Raw genomic sequence first — 21,469 nt, forward strand, 5'->3', positions numbered from 1 at the left:
CAGTTTTTACTCTTTGTGTCAATTACAGCAGATCATTTTGAAGGGATAAATCTGTAACCATTAAACAGCAAGGGAGATGAAAGATTGACATAATGGCCTTTCCATATGGTGATGGTCTGTTAGTCTAAACCTGTGTGTGTGTGTGTGTGTGTGTGTGTGTGTGTGTGTGTGTGTGTGTGTGTGTATGTGTGTGTGAGTGTGTGTGTGTGCATCCTTTAAGCTCTATGCTAAATATCAACATAGATACCCAAGTTCTGATAAGAGTAATCAGGCCCCCCACCTCGTCTCCCCTCCACACCTAAGTCTCTGTCTATGTCTCTCTCGCTCTCTCTCTCTCAGGGATGTCTGCTAAGCCTCTTACCTATGGGATTATTGGCAACGCTAGGTATTATATAGCTCCATTCATCTGGATGATGCGTTATTAATGTGTTGGGAGATGAAACCATCTGTAACAGCAGCGGAGGATGATGGGAGGATGAGAGGAAGATGGTCGTGTGTGTGGGGGGGTTAGACTGCTTCGCTGAGGCATGAGCGATGGCTGGGCTGTGATTGTCATGATTGTGGCGTGTGCGTGTGTGTTTGTGCGTGAGTGTGTGAGTGTGTTTGTCGATGGAGCTTAGACACAGAGCCCTGCAACTCTAATTGGTGGTAGTAGTGAGGTTTGTTTGAATAGACATGACAGGACAGAGACGTGCATTGGTTATGATCTTTTATTTTGCAGTTGAACAGATGAGGCGCACAAAGGCATCAAGCTGAGCTCAAAGCACACACAGACGGGCACATAGATACATCGACAGACAGGCCCATGCTGTCTAACAGAGGAGAGGAACCAATATACTTTCACCCATCTGCACATTATTCTATGTTTTAAAAAGAATTCCCTGATGAACTTTTTCTCTTTTTTGCCCCTTAAACTAGTCAAGATTTAAGTCAAGAGTATTCAAATTGTCATTTATCCCAAAAAAATCTATGTGATCATGTGCCTTAATCTCTCAGTTGATCATCTACAGTCCAAAACAAACATCAAAATGAAAAAGTTTTCACAAAATACTTCACTGACCTAATATTTTACTTTGGATTCCATTTACATTTTACAGTTTTGCCAATCCACCCATGACATTTCAAGCGGCAGTCTAATTCTTGCTGACTGCCGCTCATTGGAGCTGTGAGGCATACTATACATATTGTTCAAGTTCAATCCACAAAGACTGCTATTATTAAATTGATGTTGCAGTTATCTCTTCGCTCTCTTACATACAGTACCATAATGAAACTTGGTCTCCTATCACCAGGGTTCCCAAACTTTTTAGCTCAGGAGCGCAAAAAAAGAAAAAGAGTGCCAGAGACTGGGGACCACGAAGGCTACAGTACAGAGCCACACACATGCCCTAATAGGCCTTTTCAAACACTGTAACAGTCCATAAGTATTAACATGAAACATAAAATGATTTAAACTCCAGGGAGAGCACGGGCCTAAATATTAAAGAGAACATCTTAGTCAAATGCCCAAACTACCATACTTCAAATAAAATAAAGAAAAGAAAACAGGCGTCTTGCCTAATTCCCTGGAAGAAAAACAGTAGAAAGGATTAAGAAAAAAACAACTATTCTCCCCTGCACCCCAAACCAAGAGGCAGGAGACCCCCACGTCCCTTTACAGTGGTGAAGGCATATAACGTAGCGCACACATAGTGCATGGAATCTTGTGACCCCCCTCTTGGGGTCTCACAACCCCAGGAGGAGTTTCGACCCCACATTACAGACCACGGTCCTGTCATGTCAACATATTATGCAGAGCAGTGTGAGTCATGCCGGTGTGTTTTTTTCTCCTAAGTGTAGCATTTCGGACACCCTGACACTAGTTGAATAGTTAAATGGCTGTTCCTCCGTCACACAAAGTCAGCACAGAGGACAGCAAAGGACAAGAAGATGTAAACACATAACATGGAAACCACAGTGAAGAGGCCTGCAGGACATTCAGCACCTGCGCTTAGAGGAGTGTTTCACATGGAAGTGTCTGGGATGTGATATTTGAGCTGCTATGGAGACTCAAACTTTCAGTCTACAAAGTATACATAGTCTGAAGTTTTTGGATTCCATCGACACTGATGTTTTGCATATGAGTTGGGTCTGCTCAGTGAAATAACATGACAGGGTTTTGGTAGTATACTGCATTATGATAATAATGAAATGTTTTCAGGCGCAGGTTTTGAGGGAAGGTGTCATGTATACAAATTACACTTCAACATCAAAGTGTCTTGGGTTTTCTATGCGTCTCTTTCAAGTCTGAGGTGCATACTTCCTCAGATCTCAACCTGTTCCCACCTCTTTCTGAGACTAACAGCACTTGAAAAAGAAGCTCCCTGTCTGCAGGATCACAGCGACAGATGGATGAACTGATGATGGGCAGCCAGTTCTTTACTTTTGCCTCATTACAGGTTTTACAGGGTAACACTTTATTGAGGTAATGATTGGGATGTCTGAATTCTTAAATCACATTTTGCACTGGTGCCTCTGGACTATAATTATGTATGTTCAAAGGTGCGTTTGAGGAAGAATAGCCCACACTCCAAGAAAATGTACTTTCTTGGAGCGCCAATTTAAGTGCCAATTACAACAGCTAAAGTGACTTTGCTATGATACCAAAAAAACAACACCGGCAGTGACTGGCACACAAAGTGGCAGTGGAAACAAGTACACTGCCTGGAACGCAATGTGAGACAGAACTGAATCTGAAACAAGGGAGTAAGGTGATGACAGCAGTTTTGTTTCCAAGTGAAATAAGAGACTTTTAGGGAGTTGAAATAAGAAGACTAGCACATAGCAATGCAGTAGCACACATCAACGATAGATGTTATTTATCTCAAGTGATATAAACCGCAATTAACACTTTAAGAGGAGAGAAAAAAGTTTTAATTAATGAGAAACACAAAACGAATCAAATGACTTTGCATGCATTGCAGGAGTCACGATTATCCCCTTGAGCAATACAATATCTTTATATTACTTCTCTCACTCTTCTTTAAACACTGGGTGTTACTTCAAAGAGCGCTGCGAAAGGAAGCTGTTGAACTGCTGTTGAACTGTAAGCTGCCCTACTGTTCCTGTACTGTATGTGCTGCTGTGATGGGGTGGGAGGAGACAATCACTCCCATTATATCGACCAAATTGTTTGTTATTGTTTTAATCGGGAGCCGCCAGGATTCAAAATTGACATATTTTGCGTTGAACAAAAATATTTTGTATTATTATTTCTTATTTCACACGCAAATAATTTATTTGTTGTTTACTTTGTTTGTGGGCGATCCAGCCTTTTCTGTTGCAGCTCCGACAATCTGGAAGAGACTACCATTGAATATACGATCTGCTGTCACAACTGAACAGAAAAAGTCATTTCTTAAAAACCCATTTATTTTCCTTGACTTCAACCTCTAGTTGAGTGTTTTATCCCAACAGCAGTGTCCACTAGTACTTTAATTATTGTTCAGCGTATTAACTTATTTTTTTAATTTGCTTTTACGTTTCTTTAGAATGTTCTGTTATAAATGTGCTATATAAATAAAGTTGACTTGACTTTGTGTCATTTCTGGACAGAAAAAAAGATATCCAAATATATCGAGTATAACCATAAAGCTCAAATGATATCGTGATTTTTGGTTCATATCACCCAGCTCTAATTCACACACAGCTAAGAATGCACTACACTCGCCATCGTCACAACCTGGCTAATTCTTTGTGTATACATGAGTGTGTCTCTGTTTCAGGATTAATAATATCTACATGTATGTGGGTGTGCATATTTGAAGCTACTTGCCTGCATCTACACACCAAAGTACATCCTTTTAGGTATTTGTATGCATGCTGGTGTGTTTGTTTGAGTGTCTTTATGAGTCAGCAGCACCGTGTTCATGCACAGTCAGATGAATCACATCGTGGTTGGTGAAAAGAATGCTAGCAACAAAAGATTTCAGTCAAGCTCCAACACACAAAACACATGTATAGCACATTGTTACTTCTATTGTACGCAATTACAATTCCAACGATAATCCCAGCACGATGGGAGTGTTTACTAAGTTATTTCATTTTCAATCCCTTTAATGTTCAACATCTGAGAGCTCAGCTATTCACATCAAATCCTGAAAAAAAACAGCTTCAAAGACTCTCTGCAAGTAATTATAACTTCCTATAACTATATGAGAAAATAGGTTTTATTTCAAGTTACAGTAGAATATTTATATGAAGCCTTTTAAGACCTCATATGAGACTTTCATTGACTCTTTGCTTTCCTAAATAATGCTTCCCTTTCTGACACCAAGTGTTCAAGGTCTGTGGTTCACAAACTGTTCAAGCAACATCCCAGCTGGAACTCATTACTCTAGCCACTGCGGGAGAATGTACATCTGTATAATACAATATCATATTTAGTGGTTAAACTTGTCATGTATGTGGTAAAAACTGGGGTAAATGTGCAATTTTACATGATTTGTAATACCATCTTTGACGGAGGGAAACCAGTAGGAAAACTCAGAGCTATGGAAAGAAGTGTACATCAGAGGTAATGTTACATGTAATGCCATGACTAACAGGGAAACTCTCTACAACATGTGTGAGCTGGACACCTGCTGGGCACATGGGGGGGGGACAGTATATGACTACTGTGCCTAATGGAAAGAAAGTGCTGACAACCAGATGTGAAGCTTGAAGCTGGACTCTTTTCAAAGCTTTACTTCGTCTCCTGCTGAAGGTGGAATGTTTTAATTCTGGCACATTCACTGTATTTCCACATCCATCACACCAACTGCCTTAATAAGCACCTATTAATAATAATTGTGATACCATCTCCTGTAATAAACCTTTGTCAGGGAAAAAAAAGACAGGCTAATTTATAAGATATTTTTGATGGGAGAGCAGCAACAGGTAACCATGTTTGTGTAAAAAGACTCCCAGTATCATACGATTATGTCTATATAAGGCTGTGGAGATGCAATCCAAAGGTGTTTGTCGGAATGAAAAAAAAAAAACCACATCTACGCTTTCTAGCAGCTTTTCCCTCAAGAGGCACCACAGGAAACCATTCATGGTAACTGTAGCTCCTGCCTGCTGGGATGACACATCCACAGCAACAATGTTTCCATCCAACACAAGTTATCACACAGAAATTCTGCTATTGTCATAGTGTAGCTTCTGGCTCATTCTATTCTGGATCAAAGTGCTGCTCTCCCTTCTGTCAGCCGCCGTGCCTCATATAGCATCAGTTTGCGCTTATGCGTCACCCTTAGGCTGGACAACACTTGCCTTGCGAAGCCACTCATAAACACGGAGACACAGAGACGCACGCAAAACACCCACAAGGGTGAGAGAATGAAAATGCAGTGATTAACCAGCTGAGGTAATGCACATGGCCCATGGCGACCAGTTGAATGTGAGGAGTCCCAGGGCCACGGAGCTGCAGAGAGCAAGCCGACAATCTGACAGGCAGTCAGCAGGCGAGCTGGCTGGCTGGTGGACTGACTGACATACAGGATGTGTGAAGAGCCCCGAGGCGATGGCGATGTGGACGAAACGCCTTCTTTTAAAGGTCACGAGTGCAGATCCACTGTGTGTTTTATTAGTGAAACACATTTGGACAGATTAGCGTTGACACAGCGTAAAAAGGTTCTGACACGACTGAGCCACTGCTACTGTTATGTCACTGTGTTAGAAATAATGCAGTAGTTCCATTAAAAAATACAAACAATACTCGAAAGTATTGTTATTGAGATTCACAAATGAACACATACTGTATGAACCCATTTAGAGTCCCAGCAGGACTATTCAATAGGAATGTTACAGAGATGTTTTATTACTGCATGCTCAAACTGTCCATAAAAAGGCTAAATTATAACCCGTCCTCAGCGTGACTTTGGTCTGTTGAGATGCCGGCAGGTGGGACAAACAGTGCTACAGGATGGAGTGACAAAGTCACAGTAGAATCTGCAGAGGAGACAGATGATACAGTGCACGGCTCCGAGTGACTGACTGAGCGCGGAGGCCAGTGTATCATACTACATCAAAGCCGGTTATCTACTGGTTGCATGGTGGCTGAAGAGCGGGCTACAGTTGAATGGCTGGCAGCTTTGTGACGGGGAAAGCACCACACACTTAGCCAGTAACAACTGCGTCCAGTTTCTACAGGGCAGCCTAACTGCTTGAGAAACCATGCAAGCAAAAGGCTCTTTTTTTTTTTTCTTTTTTTTTGGAAGAATTTAATTCCAGACATCAGGTTGTGGAAATTAATCACATGCTGCGCAGGACCCCAGTATGAATACAAAACCTGTTTGTTGTGCAGCCTGCAGGGCACAGGGAGCAGTTAGTGCAGTCTAAAAGTACACATTTGGATTTTGGGGATTCAGTTTCAACATTTTTCAGTTAACAAAATGTTGAATTAGCTTTTGTGCCTCTAAATGTAAAAAGCTCCAAAGCTATCTTTTAACTTAATGGATTCATATTGTTTGTCAGAGTTCCATAATGTCCCCTGCATGTTGTCTTTGGTGCCACAGCTTTCATATCTTGACCTTTATGTCTAAAGTTGCCACTACAGTTTATGTTTCCACAGACAAAAGATGACTCTGCTTTTACTCATTGAATTCAACCCTACAAATTAGGTTATGTTTCAATGTGGCCTTGCTCAGGCAGTGTTGCTGAGCCATGCAGCGACTGTATTTGACTTAAAATAGCCTACAAAATCAACCGTGACAGGTACAAGTTATGTCAGTGACTCTTCTATTCAGTCACCTCCTCAGCTACTACCTTATGCCCTGCCATGCTATCATCCTGCCCCGGAGTGAACTACACGCTCATGAGTTCAGGTTTCATACTCAGTTCTGGCAGTGCGTTCATTTAAACGGTGCAATGTGGATGCCTGAGCTCGTTGGCTGAGGATGCTCGTCTCCCAGCACCACAGGAGGAAAAGGAGTCTCGCGCTGCATCTGTCGCGCCTCAGACATGCTATCATTCCCTCACGAGGCAGCCTCCGCTTTAGTGACAACATTCATTCATTCATTTAGAGGCCCGGTCGTGTGCCTGTCTCCCAAAAGCGCAAGCTTGGCGATGTTTTGACCTGCCTGTCAACCCCTCCAGCATTCATCCCCGGCGAGACAGTCTGTGTACAGCGGGGATATGACGTGAATACATCGGTAGCGTCAGGCTTACCGGCTGCTGTATGTGACGAGACGTCCCCTTCCCCGGCGGAGGAAGATGCTGCCGCTGCCGCTGCTGGACCCCGTGCTGGAAATAGTCGCTGCCAGCGGCACGGCTGCCTGCGACCCGGTCCCTCTTCTCTCGCACGTTGGAGCCTCCGTTCTCCCGGTCTTCACCGGAGTCGAGGCTGCTGAAGTTCCACACAATCAGGGTCTGCACCAGCAGCACCGTGAGGGCTGCTATCAGGGCGGACCGCGACCGACGGGCCAACCTGCGAGCACACAAGCCGCCAACCATCTTCGCACCGGGCTGCACGGAGCTGGAGGAGCGTCTGTGGCTCTGCGCAGCGCGACGGGAGGAAGCAGTGGAAGTAGAGTGAGGACGGGCAGGGGGAGGAGGTAGTGGCAGGGTAGCGGGAGGGGATGAGGGTTGAGATGAACGGTGGTGGAGGGAAGTAGATGCATCGAGGAGAGGCACAGAGCCACCGTGTGGTGAAACTCGTGAGAGACTGTTGAGCGACAGACACGCAAGCTGCTGTGCGAGTCACTGTCTGACACGAGTAAAACCTGAATTATCCATTCTGATGAAGAACAATTATCAGCAAATGCTGAAAGTTTAATTGCAATATGATGTTAAAGGCAGAGAGGTGACTGAACCTAAAAGTGATTGACAACCTGAACAAGGATGCAAACAGAAATGATTTTGCCCATGGCCCCTTTTAACTCCTAAAAAACACATTCTTGTAGGGTCTTTCTTTAAATAAATATTGTCCCTTTTCACAGCCCCAGCTGGAAGCTCATGAAATAACTTTTCCATCCTTGCCAAGATGCCCGCTGCATGGAACTGTCGTGAATCTATAGATTTGTGACGCCTGCTGTGGTTGTGTCTGGTCATTGGTCTTGCTCTCTTATTGTGACGTGTTGCTTGGATTCGCCTGTACATTAGAAATCCTGTCACTTTGATCCACTAAGGCTCTCTCTTGCGTCTTTTTTCCCCTTTTCCTTACACCCCTATTCACACTTCACATATTTCACATCTGTACCCATTACTACAGGTATTAGAATGATCTCTTCTGCTGATTCCTTTTTAGAACGTGTTAATTACTTTTTAAGTTTTAGTAACAGTCATAGGACTTTCTTGAGGTTCTCTGGGGTGAGTCTGGCAATCACCATGTCATGCACAGACCACCTACATGTGAATACCAGACATATGTCCCCAAAGTGATTTAGACATTTGATTTAAAACTTCTTAATTGACGTGTATCAGATTTTACACTCTTCTTGTTTAACGTTCATGTAGATATGCTCACTCAGTACCCAACAAACAAACACAAATATGGATGCATCCACTGATTTTCAACTGAAATTGAATGGATGATGATATTTGTTATTTTAAGCTAAACCATTTAAATGTCATTCTCATTTTCAAATACAAAGTTCTCCATTGTCCTCGATGAGTATTAGCATGGCATTGCAACATCAGAATCAGCTTTATTTGGCCATTTATGCTTACACACATTCTCAAAGTTCTTAAAGTATGCTACAACATTAAATGTAACATAAGTAAAAAGACGATGAGCCAACATGAATAGGGCTTGTGCTTCCATAGGTGAGAGAGTTTTGCAGTATTTAAATGAGGGTAGACTTTGTTAATTATTATTTGCCCATATAAGGCTGTCAGTGTTTAACAAGCTGAATTATCTTTGTTTGTCGCTGAATAAAACACTTGAAATAATGCCTGTGTCAAAGAGAAAAACACTTTGTGAATTAATACACCTGTCAAGTCAAAATATGTTCCCATCACATTTAAATCGTACTTCTTAATAAATATACCTTAAAGATCATTCTCTTAACGGCACATGAGTTATTAATAACAACACCGACATGACTGCATATGATGACAGTTTCATTCGCGCTGAAAGGAGACTGTCAGCCACTTGCAAAGAGTTTGTGTAGGATGCTACTTAAATAACTCTCAAGCATTTCTTTGAGGTGGGAGTATTTTTAGTCCAATCAGAGTTAGAGCCTTAAGAGTTTTAAGAGTGATTCAGAGATGCTTGTTCAAAAAAAAAAACAGCTTCCTGAGCTCAGCTGACACACACACACCCTCAGAAACAGTAATAGAAATATTTTCTGGCAGGAACAGAACACAAAACTTCACCTATAACAGGAAGGAAATGTTGTTCCTGCTTCTTGTTTTTTTATAGTAGCTTGATGGTGTTAGTGCTGCCAAGCCTAAGACCTATCAGGCCAGATATAAAATGAAATACATACATTTCCAAAAATAATTTACTCTTTGACTTCCTCTGTGAGTCACTATATTTTTTCTCTTCATAAAAGTTAGACTTAGGTACTTTAGGTGCTAAAATCAACGTGCTGCTAAATCTGAATCTGTGACTAAAGTAACGCCTCCTGAGTGTTTTATAATGACTGAGATGTTTCTACATCAAGGACCATCATCAAACTTTGAATCAGCCAATCACAGGCCTCCAAAGGTTACGCGTCAAGGCTGCAACACACCATTTATTATGGTTAAGTGCTTCTCTCGAAGCCAACTCATCATATCCGATGTTACATATTCCACATTTTACAGAGGGACAACATTTATTCTGTGAGATAAACTGTTTGTACTTGAAACTTACCTTTGGCTTGTTTTTTGGAGTACAATTATAATGTGTATTATTATCAAAATCTAGTGACACACTTTAACATGCAATAATTTGGATGAATTATTGTGGATGAATATTTCTGGATGCCAAATTATTGTATACCTGCCACTTAATTCCAACAGCCAAACTTATGTTGCATGTTAGACCATGACAAAGAGTGTGTTAGAGTTATGTCCAAATACAGTTTTGAATATTTATTGTTCAGTGATTTTCTGAACATCCTAATGCCATCACACGTCCAAAACCTCAAAATCCAAAAACCTTTTTTGCACCATGAAGTCTGTTGTGGCCTTCTAACGTCTACCATCCTTTACAGCAGGGGTGTCAAACTCCAGTCCTGGAGGGCCGGCTTCCTCAGACTGTTAGATGTCTCCCTGCTTGGACGCAGCTGAATCCAATGAGTGACTCGTTATCAGGCTTCTGCAGAGCTTAATGACAACACATTGGTTTAAAGCAGGTTTGTTAGAGCAGGGAGACATCTAAAAGTCTGAGGAAGCCGGCCCTCCAGGACTGGAGTTTGACACCTGTGCTTTAGAGGGTGCATCAAAGTTATTATTATTTTCTTTATTTTATACACTTTATTAATCCCAAAGGGGGAAATTGTGATTCACACTCTGAACCTGTGGACATGCATTATTGGAGAGATGTTAGAGTATGGAAGCGCCCTATGAGCTGGTGGGGGTTTGGGGCCTTGCTCAAGGGCACCTTGACAGTGCTAGAGAAGTGGTCTGGCACCTCTCCAGCTACTAACTTCTATATGTTGGTTCACATTGGGACCGGCGACCCTCCGGTTCCCAACCCAAGTTCCTACGGACTGAGCTACTGCTGCTGTTACATCACAGTAGCATGTTGAAAACGCTCCCATTTCGAGAATCAATATATATTCAAACACGCTGGAGGATTCTGTAGTTACATGGTTTCACCTCAATCAAATAGCTCCAATTACCATGGTTATTTTAATCTTGCTATATTGGCCTACAGTGTGTTAAAACCTGTTACATGTTGGACTAATCACTCCGTTCTGATGTGAGGGTACAGATTTATCTGTGTTTTATTTAAAAAAGCTCAGAAGCCTTTTGAAGCTGCTGAACTGATACGAAACATCTGACACACAGGGGAAGTTACATCAGACTCTCTGTGTTGGAAAATGAAAGAGGAGACTGCCTACTCAGAGCATTTATCTTGTTTACTCTGCAGTGTTGAATAAGTGATTTAGCTACAGGCTACTTAAGACTGAAGATGGGATAAATGACTATTAGCTGACAAAACAAGACACATTTAAAGAGGTTTGAATTGACTGCATAAGAAGAGAAACTTTACATTTAAGTAGTGTTTGCTTTTCAGCTTTGTGGTTAAAAGTAGACATTAGCTAACTCAGCTCATTGCGAACCAAGGCTCAGGAAGCTTTGTGACACTGGCTGCAGTATTATCAACGATAAGAGAATACAATCAAGACATTCTTTAATAATACCAAACAAACTCGCTGACACTCTAATGCAGTACTTCTCAAATAGTGGTGTTCTTTTCACTCTGACAGGAGTGAAAAGAAAAACAGAGGAGGCGTCAGAGGCAAGAAAAGCAAGTAAAGATAACCGGCATAAACTTAATAAGACCAGGAAATACGACATTGATAATCAGGTAATTGCAGGGTCCAAAATTAACCCGCCATGCCCCAAATGTGGGTAGATTTTCCGTTTGGTGAGTACTATCTGCCACAGGACGGGTAAATGTTTGACCAAAAAGTCATCAAAACTATGATATGAGTATGAAGCACATTTTATGTAGCTGCAGTTACCTGCTCCTCTTCCTGCTGTCGTGAACATTGCGGAGCACGCTGAGACACAACCTGGGAACAACCTATTTTTTTTTTAAAAAGGCCAGTTATGTTTTAATTTCTCAATTTCCTGCTTTGATAAAATTATTGATGGCTTAAATCTGTGATTGATTCAACAGAACATATGCCTTCTTCATCAAATGTACTGTAACAGATGTGTATTAGACACAAAAACAATATTTTGTCTAATACACATTTGTTTCAGCAGTAATTTCGAAACCTGGGTGACTGTATGCTGAATTCTGGTGCCAACAACTATACAGTGGTTTGTACAGATAATAAATAAATTTGATCAGATTCTCAATGATATTTCAAGTCAGGCGGGGGCGTGAAAACATTTCGGTCCCCAAGGGGGATGACAGAAAATAATTGAGAACCACTGCTCTAATGAAAGCTTGTCATGGTCAGAACAATCCTTGAATGTTTGTCTTTGTTTCTGAGGCATTGAGGTGAATACATTGGATTGCAGACCTGACAGAGACAAAATATATTTCTCCCTGACATGTTGATAGCGGGCTGAATGGCGGGCAAAATAGGGTAATGGGGGAGTATAAACAAGAAAATTGCTGGATGCAAATTTTGACACCACACAAAGTTTTGCATATATCAAGCCTCAGATTGGAAAGGGAATTACATACTGTAGTGTAGTGGATGTTGTTTGACAGAAAAAGAAGTTATAATTTTGAGGACCACACTGTGGTTTTCATCGCCAGGAACGCCTTTACTGACACGGAGAGAAAGCCCACAGCTCTGAAGGAAACAAAAAGAAATATTTTTTCACTCAGAGCGCGAGCCACTGTCCTTGTGGTTCCTCGATCAACCTGACAATTAGACATTCCTACCATTTTCTGAATTACATTAGGATCTTTTACTGTAGCCCTGCTTTATAGAGCTCTGCAGAAAGGATTATAATGGTGTAGGATTGCAGCAATTGTCACATTAAAAGACTAATAGTTGCTAAAGCGGTCAGTCGTCCATGTCCATTTTCCATCTGTACTCTAATCAAGTTTCTTTACGTATTTTAGCTTTTGATTTGCAGCACAAATGATTAACTTGGTGGTATTCCCGCAGGCAAACAGAGCCAGAACCAGAGCGATAAGGCTGTAGACCACAGAGACAGAAAAAACATTGCTTTGAATTTCAAAATGTCTTTATATTCTCGCAGACACTAAAACGATATTTGAGGATCTCCTCAACAAGTAAGGGACAAGAGAGATCCTGAAAACAAAGGAAATGTAAAGTTGTTAATTAGGATGGAGGGGAGCGGGGATGAGGGAGGAGATGCATGCACTGGTCATTAATGAGAGCTAAATGAAAGAAAGGTTAAAAGACAAAACTGACTGTAATTGGCAAGTAGGGGTGAAATCAGCAAACGAGAGAGAGAATAGAAAACATAATCAAAGCATGGCAAGTACGCCTATAGGCTCACTAAATTAGTAAAGGCCAAAAGAGAGATAGACGATGATAGAGTCAGAGGAAGACAAAGAGCAAAAAAACAAAACGGTTTTATGAGCTTCAAGTAAAAAGAATGAAAGCCAGAGAATAGAGAAGTAAAATGAGATGGAGAACAGCTCACGCTCCTCTGGCAGCAGAGCTGTGTCTATTCCTCTCATTAGCTGCAGCTCTGTTGCTTTAGGGAGCGAGTGGGCCAACTGCCGCAACGACAATGGTTACCATTCCCTGTGGCAACAAATGCTGATTTTAATTAGAGCCGACCTTTTTGTCACTCGGAGAGACAGACACGTAGAATGGCCAGAATAACTCTCCGTCCTCACAAACAGCCTTCCCATGTCTTCTGAGGAACAAACAACAGAGAGACAGAGAGGTAGAGGGAGAGACAGATGAGCAGCCAGCTGGAGGAGTCACTCTGGGACAGGAGGGAGAGGAACTTGGGTGGGCGCTGCACATCATGACTGCTGAAGCCTTAGGCGTCCTGCTGTAGGACACTCATGCATTCAGTATTTTATGTAATCAGGCAGCGTGCTGACTGGAGCGCATAAGAACACAGAGAAACACAGCAGCAGACAGGTGTCCTTGACAGCGATGCCCCAGGAGACCAGGGAGAGCCTTTTTTCTCCCACTGTGATACGACAAGAGACTGAGGCAGAAGAGGCTTTCATTCATGGATAATGCTGCTGTACGAACAAGAAGGAAAATAATACTGTGTGGATTTTTCTTTAATGCAACTTCAAAGAGTTGATTCAAGGTTAATTTAATGTTTAAGCTGTTATCAGACTGATCAGATTTCAACTAAACTGAACTTTTTATGTCAAAGATTTAAAATGTATCATGAACTGGTTGGTTTCTTAAAAATGGTTTGATTGAACCATTTGCTAAAACATCTGTCTGAAACTATTGCCCAGTCTTAACAAAGCACAATAGGAAGAAGCTCCAAGCTTATTATGACAATCCTCTATGCTCCTCTATCTTTGCAACTCTGCTTGATTGCTTGATCTAATTCACAAACAACAGTGCTCACTTTTCTCCCAGTTGAAAGTCATCGTACTGTTTGATTGATTTCAATACTACAATGTTAATGTGAAAAAAATTACATATTGTTGCCTTAGTTACTATTTAAGTTACTAACCGTATACTTTCCTGGGTCCTCCTGAGCATCATTCTCTACCATTTTAAGCCCAACATAGTCCTTGTTTAACATGAGTCTGGTTCTGTGGGTCTGGAAAGTGTCCAGAGAAATCTGTCAAATGTTCGTCCTTTCATTAACATGCCATTATGTATGATGAGGATGTGTGTCTTTGTTATTTGAACGTTGAACTTTTTTTTCCTGTGACCTCGAAAAGTTTAAAAATGTTGAGCGCAGCTCTGCACAAAGTAAAGACACAGATAGCTTCTCTCCATATTCAGATGCAAAACAAGAGATAACAGCACAGAGCAAGACAACTCTTTGGATGTGTTTCTACCTGAAGATACTTTGCGCTTTACTGTTCTGTTTCCTTTTTTTTTTTTCTCATTTCCAAAACAAAACCATCATTTCCTCAGAAAAATGTCTCATATAATAATATATAGCATATAATAGAATATATATTTATCATTCAGTATCATCTTGATGTAAACCATCAAAGGCAGCAGAGGAGCAGAGTTTACAAATTGTGGGTTAGAAAATCTTTCACAGTGTGTCCCTGAGAACAAACCTCCACAATCAGGGGTGGCAGTGTCACTGCACAGCTAACAAAAGGTCAACCAAGATATTCCCACATCATGTGAAAAATCCTTGATGGAACATTTTGGTGGGCAGCTTTCTGTTATTGTAAGCTTATTCAGCTGAGTCTGTTGATGTGCAGTCAGCTACCTTAAATGATCTTGGGAAATGCTGTATGTCAGTTTTTACTGGCAGCTGTGCAAGGACTGTGAGTGTGTTTCCTTAGGAAATGGATGTATTCTACGATACCAAGCTTTTCTCACATCAGACAGCTTACCCTGGAGTAACACAGCACCTCTTATCAGGTACAAAGCTCAAATCCCCATCAGGGAAAACAGACCAGCCTACAACACTAAGCCACAGCTTCAAAAGGGCAAATGGATAAGGAAAAATGAAGTCAGCTGAAAGAACATTTCTACACTGCAGAACATTGAAATTGTTTGTTTTTGTAAAGTGCAGGACCATCAAACATTTTGATGATCCTGCACTTTACAAAACAGATCACCAGGGGAATGATTTCTTCATTGATAAAAAACTCAAAGGACACCTCTCCAAAGATAGTGTCCATTTAATGTTGTATATGGAATGGGACTGTATGCCATATTTGCAGTTTAAATAATTTGTATGTCTCCTTTTAGAACTAATGAAAAGTTTTGGTAACTGTTCAATCTCCCAATTACCAAAAGCCCACTGTCTGTTAGTAGAGGGTCAGAAAATCATTGTCACTGATCCAGGATGCAGGATTGTATATATACAACCTGTGTTGTGCATGCTGGCAATCATCGAGGCATTTCTGGTTTAAACAGGTGAAGTTTCTTGTTGACACACTTGGATAACACAATGTAGAATTAGCACATTATTCAAAGACAAAGTATTGCAAAATCTAATTTGATTATTTCCTGTTTTGCTATGAATCCACCAGTGTATTCACTATATTCAGAAGCTCTCCTGTTTTATTTTTCTCCCTAAAGTAATTGACATTTTTAAAAATTAGTATTGCTTTTTTTAAGAGTTATTTTTGGGATTATTGTAGAGCGAGCACAGTCAGAAATCAGGAAGAGAGACAGTGGGGAATTACATGTGGGGGAAAGGGGCCACAGGTCACATTGTTAACCAGGCTGTCTGCTCTGAGGACTTTGTACACTATGCTGCCGGCACCCTGTTATTGCTGTTCTGAGGGCTCCCTCATCTCTCAGGGCTTCAGTATTTCTGGTCCATAACATAATTTCAGAGCTTTAGCTGACATCTTTTGAGTATTATCTTTTTTTTAAAGAAATAAGACATATTGGGAGTTATAGACAGTGAGCAGAATCTATTTCTATGCCTTTACTTGTGAACATGTCAAACTTTAAGGATTGTATAGGCGCTTTGTTATCTTTTCACTGCTTTCCTCTTTAGTTCACAAAAATCATGCCCAATCCCGTCCCTCCAGAAATAAGCCAATTTGACTGATTTCCAGTCAAGTCATAATAGCTTCACACACAGTTAATTACAGGTGTCATTTAAGATGACAGTGTGTAGTTCTTGTCCTTTTCATGGAATTGAATTTGTGGTGGAGCATCATCATCATTATGTAATCTGTGCTGGTCTCAAAATATTTAATGGACTTGACTGCAAAAACACATGATAGAGTGAGTGATTTAATACCCTCCATGCGTCATAAAGGTAATGTAAGTTACATTTCAGTGGTATTATCCTGAGGAAATGGATGGAAAAACATGTATTTCTAACTAATATCATGAAGCATTATGTTTAGCTAAAAAAAGGGTTACTGGTTTAGCTCAGTTGGTTGAATAGAGGCTACAGACCTCATGACACAGGTCGCAGGTATGACTTCAGGTCATGGCCGTATTTCCTGTCTCTCTCAAGCTGTCCTATCAATTAAAGACAAATGTTGGTAAAATCAAAGTTTCTGTATTCTAAATAAACACATTCAAAAGTCACTGAGGATAATTTATCAATCGTGCATATCTGAAAGAAGAAGATGATGTAACCATCTGAGATTACATCAATATGACAGAGATGCTCTTTCCTCTTTTTGTGAACATTTTTCAACATAAAAATATATTTTTTCTTGCCTTAGAGACATGAAACAACAGAACTGCTTCTTTTTATGTTTTGTCCAGTGTTGACAGCAGCAACATGGACATGTCAGTTTCTCTATGGCACAAAAATGCTAACACTTGACGATTTGAGATGTACAAGTATTTGGTTTGCTTAAGCATGTTAAGCATGAAAACATATGCACTGAATGTGCAGCTATAATAGATGAAAAGTGCTTTCTTTGGAGGTTTTAGGTCAGGTGTGTATCGTATCATTGTTTGACATCATTCAACATCTGACATCATGATGACCAAATGACTAAAAGGTTCAAAGTGAAATCTGTTTAAAACAAATGGGTGTGCCTAATTTAATTGTAATTGAAGTCTCCTACAAAGACATTTATATGAAAACAATTAAATCACAGGAAAAACACTCTCAGGTATCCACACACTTATAAGCATTCATCATCTGAGGAACAGCATGTCAGTACTATATTATACAGGAATTACATTTGATAAGGAAGAGGCAGTAGATACCTAAAGACGCTGAGATTTATATTCCAGGGACTCTAGGTTAATCTAGAGACCTTAACACGCTCTCTGGTTACACAAACAACTCATTTGACTCTCCTGATTCACATGCAGACTAACACTTCCTTGTTTGCTTTAATTCCTTTAGAAACATTTAATGATGATAAGAAACCATGGTGCAGACTCAACAGAAGTAGTGAGACCTATAGTTAAGGAGCATGTCATTGTGGACCAAAGTGAATACATGGTATAGCTTTGATTATAAAAGCCTGATGTTCCTGCATGGTTCTGAGGATTATCAGTGAAATTAACAAACGGCACCCAGACTCACTTTTTACTGTGAAAAGTCTAAACAAATCAGTGTTATGAACACACATTCCTTTTATGAAACATATGTCTTCTTCCCATACTGCTGTGTCAAAAACTTGCTAAGTCACATCTCCCAATCCAGTCATTCACAAGATATGTAGATGGACATTATGCGTTGTGTTGTGGTGAACTGAATTCAAAACTGTAAAAAAAAACATCTATGTTCAGTCAGATAAATAAGAGCCTTCATGGTAAGCTTCTTTGTAACTAAATAAGCCATTTATCATCTTTTCTTCTCAGGCACTAATGGTAGGCTTATATTTAAATAAACATGTACAAGTTGGGGCGTCCTGTGGTTGTGTTTCATAATGTTGTGGGTTAGGTCCCTCTGTCTATTTAGTGGTGTTCATGATTATCTGGATAGGCTCAGGTCCTTCTGGCGAGGTGGAAGTAACTTTCTTTAAATTTGAATGTGGTAGATAGAAAGTTCAAATAAAACAAATACATAAATGCAAGTATTTTTTAAAATGTGATGAATCATGATTTGAAGATGTTTAATCAATTGACATAACTAGATTTTAGACTTTATTGTCCCCATGGGGAAATCCTTTTCCACAGCACCGTCACTATTCAAACAGACAATTGCCACCAAGGAATATACAGAAAACACAGAGTACATAACAAACAGAGCCCAACAACAATCAAGAGTTCCCAGCTCAGCGAAGCCTTCTGTTCAGGGCCACTTGACAGCCGGGATCAGACTCATCCCGAGGCGAGCCTTTCTGCGCCTCATTGTCCTGTACCTCCATCCTGAGGGAGGTAAGTGCTCAGTGGATGCATGATGTCCTGTTCTGTTGAGATTGCAATGCGTTTGATGGCCCTGTCATTGAGTTGTGTGAGGTTTGGTGTGGCAAGACCTATTCTTCTGGCAGCTGTGGTTGTGACACATGTGAGTTTGCCTTGTTTTGATAACATGTTAAAGAAGCTGATGGAACAGTACATTAGGATGGGCTGAATCATGCTCTGGTAGAGCAGCAGGAGGAGATGGTTGGGCATCAGCTAGTCCCTTCAGTTTATGGATGACTGACATTCTTTGATGGCTCTTTTTTTAAATGTCACTGGTGTAACTATAAGTTAGTTATGTATTGTTACTCCGAGGCACAATTTAAAATGTCCACTGCTTGGGTATTGGGTATCTTGAGTCTGTCTGTCTGTCTGTCTGTCTGTCTGTCTGTCTGTCTGTCTGTCTGTCTGTCTGTCTGTCTGTCTGTCTGTCTGTCTGTCTGTCTGTCTGTCTGTCTGTCTGTCTGTCTGTCTGTCTGTCTGTCTGTCTGTCTGAAGATGGTTATTCTCACACTACTGAGTGAAGTTAGTGATAGTGTTGTGATCCAGGACAGAGTTTATGTCAGGATGGCCATGTTGTCTGAGTATTTGAGGTATGTGGTGGTGGGTGATGGGATGGTGCAGTTGTTGGTCATTGGTTAACTAGTTGAAACTTACATTTAGAATATTGAATGATTTGAATAACATTTGGATATTTAGCAGCTTTAGTCTGCCAGCAATCATGTTGTCTATTTGAAATAAAATAGTCATCATTGGTTGTCACAATGATGGAATAACACAAATAAATAGCACCTTTAATCCAACCTTGCTCTCTTTTAGTCAGACAGTTTGGAGGTCATGTAATGTAACCTGTCAGTAGCATTAACCTTCAGGGGATAGTACAGCTCTCTGTAGCTTTACATCTATTAATATTGATATTCTATGACCTTATGGCTACACTGTTTGTCCCAAGTCACTCAGTGAACTTCCTCTCCAAGGGACACAGCGCTTTGCAGAACAAATTTACCCCTGTCCACCTTCATAAAAGCCCTGAATAATTTATCCTTCCCAGATTCAGCTTGTCAATTTTTTTTGCCGAGTAGACATAATGTAAAGCAGAGTTAAATAGGTTTGAATGGTTCTCCATGTCAGACAGACAAGCCCCTCTTCTATGAGTATGAGTTATTCATATGACATAGAAGCAAATGGATTTTTATCAAATGGCCTATGAGTGACCTCTGTGTAAATAGAAATGTATTGTGTGTCATATTACCTTGTGTCTGGAGCTCAGCATTGCACATACCTTACGAGAGGGAATCATCTCCAACATGTGGATACCTGTCTGATCTTTCGAAGAATTTAAACACATCACGTTTCTTTTCCTGCATTCTGGTCAGTTTTGATTTATAAACTTTATTTTTTTCTTCTGCAAAACTATATAATTCTAACCTAGTCTATTTTAAGATAAGATAAAAAAGACATCACTTTATTGATCCCCAATGGGGAAATTCGGGCGTTGTCACGTTGAATGCTTTAATGAAGATTTGGACTGGACAGTTGTTTCTGCACTATTTCAGACCTGCAAAGTTTCTTTAGCCTACACCCTATATGTACAGCTGACATTTCATTTAGAATTATTTGGTCTTGTTTACGCTCTTGTACGACTGACAAAAAATATACCGTACAGTGTGTGCTGAATCAATGCCACATTGATTTTGAACCTGGCTTTAAACATTTTACATGTCTGGGGTTAAACTGGCCTTTGCATGGGGTGTGTCAGTGACTTCCAGTGCTGCTGCAGCCAGCCCCAAGTAGAGACTCAGACTACAGGATTTTGCACTTCCGCATTGGCTCCATTTAAGGTTGCTGCTTAGATGTCACATGAAATCTATGACTGGGTCAGTAGAGGTCGGAAAGCCACATTTCCATCTGACAACTCCTTAAGAGCAAAACTGATTTTACAAGAACAAGATAAGAGCCCCTTCCCAATATCTTCTATCTTCTGTGTGTAATGAAGCTGCATTGGCAAAGAGCCAATTAGATTAGCGCGAACAATTGAAATGGTGAAACAGCTGGCCTGGCTCGAATTGATGGTAAGTAATTCCAATAAAAAGAGGGTTTTATAAACTGATGCCTTTGTTAACGTTGTTGGAAGAAAACATTAAGCTCCAGCTTTTTCAGTACATATGTAATTTGCAATAGAAAGGTTCACATTTTCTGCTGATACTAAACCATGATTTGTCACCAAGTTTTTCTCAAGAGTTTTTCTCCTGAACCTGCTGCTCTGGCACCCTCTCCTTTTCATTCTTTTACCTTAATCTTTCCCCATGTTAGGGATTGTGGTTCTGGTCCCTTGCTTTCAGTCTAAGGAGACCGGTTTGTTTGCATCCATGGTATAGGGGAACAATTCTTTCCTTCGCCACTCCCCACTGTCCTCTTTGACCAAGCAACCTTGTTAGATTGGTAAAAATAGAAACAGAAGCAATGATTTCTGAGGATCAAGGGACTGTGTTTATATAAAAGACAGAGCGAGAGAGAAAGCAGGCAGGTAATGAGGGAAAGAGCCAGCTACAGGAGCCTGTGGTGTGGCCAAACCTATAGCAGCGTGGGTAAAAAAGATTACCCCTGCTGGTTTGCCTGATTAGCAATGACCCCTACTACAGAGAGTCCCACAACATAATTGGAAGCTTATACCTCACTTACAGTAGATCAAAGCTGCAGTTGTTGGATAAGTGATTTTTAGAAAAAAATTACTTTCTTTATACAATGGTTCTTTTTTATACACAAAGCAGTTTGTTATGGAGGATAAAGTCCTTTTCACACATCAATTCCTGACATCTTTATAAAATATAGGTCATGACACTTTCTATTATTAGAATCTTAAACTTAAACACAAGTGTGATAATTTTCATGTTGGATGTGTT

General features: G+C 40.5%; 1 protein-coding gene across 1 annotated transcript in view; it reads right to left on the bottom strand.

The window, feature by feature from the left end:
- Positions 1-7,582, bottom strand: part of xylt1 (xylosyltransferase I) — a 79,333-nt gene extending 71,751 nt beyond the window's left edge. The window contains exon 1 of the mRNA XM_079337353.1: positions 7,192-7,582. Within this exon, the coding sequence (XP_079193479.1) occupies positions 7,192-7,476 (285 nt within the window). The 5' untranslated portion in view covers positions 7,477-7,582. The remainder of the gene's footprint in view (positions 1-7,191) is intronic.
- Between the last annotated feature and the right edge of the window lie 13,887 nt (positions 7,583-21,469).

This window comes from Symphodus melops (genome assembly GCF_947650265.1).
Source record: "Symphodus melops genome assembly, chromosome: 2".
Classification (NCBI taxonomy): Eukaryota; Metazoa; Chordata; class Actinopteri; order Labriformes; family Labridae; genus Symphodus; species Symphodus melops.